Source organism: Pseudoliparis swirei, chromosome 17 (assembly GCF_029220125.1).
Source record: "Pseudoliparis swirei isolate HS2019 ecotype Mariana Trench chromosome 17, NWPU_hadal_v1, whole genome shotgun sequence".
In the NCBI taxonomy this organism is placed as follows: Eukaryota; Metazoa; Chordata; class Actinopteri; order Perciformes; family Liparidae; genus Pseudoliparis; species Pseudoliparis swirei.
Window position 1 is genome coordinate 6,981,842 of NC_079404.1, and position 5,855 is coordinate 6,987,696.

At 39.3% G+C, this 5,855-nt stretch overlaps 1 protein-coding gene across 1 annotated transcript in view; it reads left to right on the top strand.

Annotated features, from left to right (window-relative positions):
• The window catches only part of spast (spastin), a 5,440-nt gene extending 2,333 nt beyond the window's left edge, over positions 1 to 3,107 (top strand). The window contains exons 2-15 of the mRNA XM_056436206.1: positions 7 to 74; positions 176 to 333; positions 432 to 559; positions 653 to 746; positions 838 to 912; positions 1,011 to 1,082; positions 1,192 to 1,267; positions 1,394 to 1,485; positions 1,596 to 1,675; positions 1,769 to 1,811; positions 2,018 to 2,097; positions 2,182 to 2,252; positions 2,332 to 2,372; positions 2,462 to 3,107. Coding sequence (XP_056292181.1) covers positions 7 to 74; positions 176 to 333; positions 432 to 559; positions 653 to 746; positions 838 to 912; positions 1,011 to 1,082; positions 1,192 to 1,267; positions 1,394 to 1,485; positions 1,596 to 1,675; positions 1,769 to 1,811; positions 2,018 to 2,097; positions 2,182 to 2,252; positions 2,332 to 2,372; positions 2,462 to 2,587 — 1,204 coding nt within the window. The 3' untranslated portion in view covers positions 2,588 to 3,107. The remainder of the gene's footprint in view (positions 1 to 6; positions 75 to 175; positions 334 to 431; positions 560 to 652; positions 747 to 837; positions 913 to 1,010; positions 1,083 to 1,191; positions 1,268 to 1,393; positions 1,486 to 1,595; positions 1,676 to 1,768; positions 1,812 to 2,017; positions 2,098 to 2,181; positions 2,253 to 2,331; positions 2,373 to 2,461) is intronic.
• The last annotated feature ends 2,748 nt before the right edge of the window (positions 3,108 to 5,855 follow it).

The following is a 5,855-nucleotide window of genomic DNA, read 5'->3' on the forward strand; positions in this document are numbered from 1 at the left end:
TGACAGAGCAAAGAGGCTTCAAGATAAAATGGTCACCAATCTCACCATGGCTAAAGATAGGCTCAGTGTTTTGGGTAAGTGGCATCGTGGTTGTTTGACATGGCCATGTCGAGACTCATTAGTTATCCAAGCTGGACCAGTGATGCTTAATGTGAATACTGTTCCCTCTTCACAGAGGCGACAATCTCGTCTAAGAGGAGTGATCCACAGAAAACGTCAAGTCCTCCACAACCGAAGCCTCTGCCTAAAAGCCAGCATGTAGCGCGAGGTGTGTCCACCAACACCAGGCCCTCCACTTTCGGAAGACCCCCATCCAGATCCACTGATCCAAAGGTGTTTTTTAAATTACATTCAGTTGCCCAGTTGTATAATACGAATTCAAAAAGATGTCTGATTCTGATGAAGTGTGGATGTCTTTCTTCCTGCTTAAGGTGACCCCACGGGTTGGTAAAAACGGGAAACCCACAGCGGGGAAACAGCCACCAAAGAGGGATATGAAAAACTTCAAGAATGTGGACAGCAAACTGGCCAATTTGATTATGAATGAAATAGTTGACAGGTATTTTTGGAGCAATGTTAATACAACACCTGTCCATTTAGCTGTTGGTGAGAATTCAATGATTGAAAAAAACAAAACCTGTGTTCATTGCAGTGGAGCATCAGTATCCTTTGAAGACATTGCGGGGCAGAACTTGGCCAAGCAAGCACTCCAAGAGATTGTCATTCTCCCTGCCTTAAGACCAGAGGTGATCACTCATTAATATCTTTCCCCAGCTTACTATATTTCTGCTTTTTTTTTTAGATTTACATTAACCCTTTTTGTAACGTGCATTTCAGCTCTTTACCGGCCTGAGAACGCCGGCCCGTGGCTTGCTTTTATTTGGCCCGCCTGGAAATGGGAAAACGATGCTGGTGAGTAAAATGTTCTTATCAACACAGCAAATGCATTCGTCCAGATCAAACCGCCTCAGTATTATGATCTGAATTGCAACCCTGTCTTCCTCTACTAGGCCAAAGCAGTCGCTGCAGAGTCAAATTCAACGTTCTTCAACATCAGCGCAGCCACTCTGACGTCTAAATATGTAAGAAAACACTTTTTAGTGGTCTTTTTGTCTGGAGCAGGTCTCAACACTGCACTAAATTATTGTTTTTTGTTATTGTTAAAAACCTTTCTTGTCTTGTCCATCACAGGTCGGAGAGGGCGAGAAGATTGTACGTGCACTGTTTGCAGTTGCCAGAGAATTGCAGCCGTCTGTCATCTTTATCGGTTCGTATTACTCTAGTCTGTTTATTGATTAAATGTGCCACAAACGGCAATTTTATCAAAACAATTCCATCACATAAAGATACCGCTCATTTATAAAATATATATTTATATATATTTTTCTTTCAGATGAAGTTGACAGCCTGCTCTGTGAAAGGAGGGAGGGAGAACATGATGCCTCTCGGCGATTAAAGACCGAGTTCCTCATCGAGTTCGATGGGGTGAGAGCAGCCTCTCACATTGTTCTCATCAACCTGCTCCGGAGCGCTTCAGTCATCGTTATCTCGGAGAGCTTCGGTTTCATATTCACGACGATGCTTCTCGGTTTCAGGTGCAGTCGGGAGGGGACGACAGGGTGCTCGTAATGGGTGCGACCAACAGGCCTCAGGATCTCGATGACGCAGTACTGAGGTACATGCTGCAACTCCACACGCTGCACAATTATTATGTACTTCATTTATTACACGCTCGCTACACTTTTCCTCTCGTGTTCATCTTTTACAGACGTTTTGCAAAGAGGATTTATGTGGCACTGCCTGATGCGGAGGTATTTACATTGGAACCATTTTCACTTTATTTCGATGATCAGTGTCTTTGTTAGCTTTGAAATGTGAATGTTGCATTTTTTTAAAGTCTCTTTCTCTCTCACTCGCTTTCTCTCTTTAAATATATATACATTTTATATATATGTGTGTGTGTATATGTATGTAAATATATATATCTTGATCACAGATGTATATCTTGTTCCTCCAGACCAGATTAACGCTGTTGAAAAACCTTTTGGAAAAGCACCAGAATCCATTGAGCAAAAATGATCTGTCTTCTCTCGCAAAGTGAGTTTGATATTTAAATGCAGCCTTTTATGGCATTAATTATTGCGTGTACTTACATTAATTCCTTGATATTGACCTCTCTAGGGTGAGTGCAGGGTATTCAGGAAGTGATCTCACAGCATTAGCCAAAGATGCAGCGCTTGGGCCAATCAGAGGTGAGGTGGTGTATATTTCCACCTCCTTGACGAGCGAAATCTGCAGAATTTTTTTTCATGCAAATTCTCTCTCACACAGAGTTGGGTCCAGACCAAGTCCGAAGTATGGCTGCTAGTGAGGTAACGCTATATTCACAAAACCACTTCTGCCCATTTAAGTACCACTATGCACCAGATTGATTCGTATGCTTGTTTGTTTGTACACACAGATGCGTAACATCAGCATGAAGGACTTTGAGGATTCCCTGAAGCGCATAAAGCCCAGTGTCAGCTCGGCTACTCTTCATATGTATACCAAATGGAACACTGATTTCGGGGACACAACAGCTTTTTGAACTTTGTAGTTAATTTGAACTTGTTAAAAAAAAAGTCATTAACATAAATGAAGAACAAATAGCTGTAATATATAAATATGTCATTTGGAAACTGGCCTAGCTGGTAAGATGGATTTCTTTTTTTTAAACAGTACTGTTAAACTTGAAATTGTATTATTTATTCTCAAGAATGTTTTGCAAAATTACAAGTGATCGTTCTCTTGCCTCAAGCAAGTTTAGACCCTGATATTACATCTATTAGTTACCTGATATTTTGACATGTTGATGGTATCAATCACCGAACGGTCTCTGTACTTATGCACATGCAAGTATGATTATTGGGACATGATTAGGTACAATCGGTAACTTTGTATCATAACAGTGTTTTTGTTTTAAAATTAAATACTTTTATTGTATTTGAAAGTAGGAGACTTACTGAAGTACTGTGTTGGCTCACTGAAGTTGGAAATCATTTTAATGAGCAGAACTTCAATAGCCTCCAACTTTCCTCATGCATCAATAAATACAATAAATAAAAGTTTCTCCATATTTATTTAGGTATTTTTTGCATTTGTATTAACCGCAGTAGCATACACTGATAAGTGCTTAACTGATTTTTAAAAAATTAAAACATAATTTATGCCACCCAAAGAGCAAAAGCATCACATCGCTCTTTTTTGAATGAATCAACAAAAATATCCGGTTTAATTCTTTCAACACATCCTCTCATCTGCAGGTAGGTGGAGCTGCAGGTCTGTTTTCCACGACTCCTTCCTGCAGCTCAAACTCCTTTTTTTGGAATCCGACAATATTTTACCTGCAGCCACTGATGTATGGCATGCAGTTAACTGCTATTAATGAGAGTAAAATCTGTTCTGCTGTGTTGAGTGATGTATTGGATTAAGTTAGCAGTTTTGGGTGTGTCCTATAGTTGCGCTTTGGAAGCCTCTGGGGTGGTTGATCAGTGGAGTTACAATACTACGAAGCTCTGTGCTGAAGACCACATAACAAGCCGCTGTCTTAATAACAAGGCTCCAGACTCGGTTTGGTCACCAGCTGCCGGAGCGTGGCATGGCTGAGTACCAGTAGTCGGTCATAAAGCTTTATTTTAGGGCACTCCAATCTCTTCTAATGAAAAGTGGAACATCAATCCCACCTCTCTCCCAAAGGCCCTTCCCACGGTCAACTGGTGGTGTCGCCTGTGGTTTCTGTGGCCGGGCAGCTGCATCATCTGTTTCCAGACTCTGCATATACAAAAATGTTCTGCAACTAATAAAGGTCGTCCTACGGGTTAAAGTGCTTGACTTCACCACGAGAATACTTTTTTTTAAAAAGGAGTTAAACACTCGAAACACTCGCCCCAGAGCTGCAACCACACCTTGGTCTACTCTCCTTTCCTCAGGGCAGAGATGTTGGATGGTGTGTGTTTTTTAACATGTCATGACTAAAGAGATTCTTTCATGATGCCAGACAGGAATGAGAGTGTTGGGGGTGAAGGTTTAGTCATCAACCTCCTTTTGGCTTCACTGAGAGCATCCTGCACTGTAAACAAATGGTCCTTATGGCAGACTAACACGCATGATGGAACATAAACTCATGAGCTAATCACTTTCGTATCAGCATTCTTACAAGTATTTACTTTTAATATAACCTAGAGAGCAATTCTATGTTCTTTAAATGTCCTTTTAGCATCATTGAGGTGGTTTAAACCTCAGAGATGAGTGACGGCTTCCCTTTTTGGTTGCGTGTCAGAAGTCTGCACCTCCACAGTGGCTCATTGATGCTTTGACCACTACATCCACTCAAGGGAAAACAGAATAGGTGATCATTCGATACCCTGTGGAGAGTAGAATAATAGTCAACACAATGAGGATCTCTGACTGACTGGGAAAGCAGTGTGAGTGTTTCTTCAAGTGGCCCTTTATGAAAACAGCATGTGGATGGGAGGGTTTTGTTCAAGTGAATGCGCGTGTCTCACTTCAAACGATTAGGATTATTCTTTGAGTTTGTGAAGGTATTAATTATAACCCTGGCGTGAATTATCTATTGCGCTGCCATACAGTAGTATGTCAGTTGCTGAAAGACAGTGCAGTGACTTCATGCAGCAACATTTCGGCGGGTGGCTGTGACCTTGGTTACGTTTAAGAAAAGCCTGATTGTAAATTGTTGAATTGGTGGAAAGGGATTTATTACAAAATGTGGGATTTGGCCGCTTTATCGCTCTTAGTTTTTATGTGGTTCAGGGTGTACACCGTGGGTAGACTTCAGGGTCGAGGGGGTCCACTCCCAGTACTGGCTGCTACTGTTCCACTGGCATTCACCCCTAATACATACTTCATTTACCATGGGAGTGTTATCTTTCTCTCTCGGGGGAAGCTGCAAGCCAAGTCTAATCTTGTATCCAATTGCAACATCTGTCCTTGATGAGCACATTTATTTTCCTGGCTTGCTGTTTATTTTTTGGTGTGTGTGAGGGTAGAAAAAGCGGGGTGTTTGTATATATTTGTATATATTTGTGTATATATATATACAGGACTGTCTCAGAAAATTAGAATATTGTGATAAAGTTCTTTATTTTCTGTAATGCAATTAAAAAAACAAAAATGTCATGCATTCTGGATTCATTACAAATCAACTGAAATATTGCAAGCCTTTTATTCTTTTAATATTGCTGATTATGGCTTACAGCTTAAGAAAACTCTAAAATCCTATCTCATAAAATTTTAATATTTCCTCAGACCAAGTAAAAAAGATTTATAACAGCTGAGTGTTTGTCAAGGCTCAGGAAACCCTTGCAGGTGTTTCGAGTTAATTAGACAATTCAAGTGATTTGTTTAATACCCTACTAGTATACTTTTTCATGATATTCTAATATTTAGAGATAGGATATTTGAGTTCTTGCTTAAGCCATAATCAGCAATAAATCAGAATAAAAGGCTTGCAATATTTTAGTTGATTTGTAATGAATCCAGAATGCATGACATTTTTGTTTTTTTAATTGCATTACAGAAAATAAAGAACTTCATCACAATATTCTAATTTTCTGAGACAGTCCTGTATACACACTGAAGTTAAATCATAACACCAATCTTTGACAGCATTTGCACAAAAGACTATTACACATTTAATATATATATTTATATTGATATATATATATATATTTATTAGATGTCAGCCTATTTGTAATGCTTAAAAATGTGATTAACAAAGAAAATGTGTAATTGATTTTTGTTTTTTGTGCATATATACATATATATATATATACTGTATATATATATAATATATACAT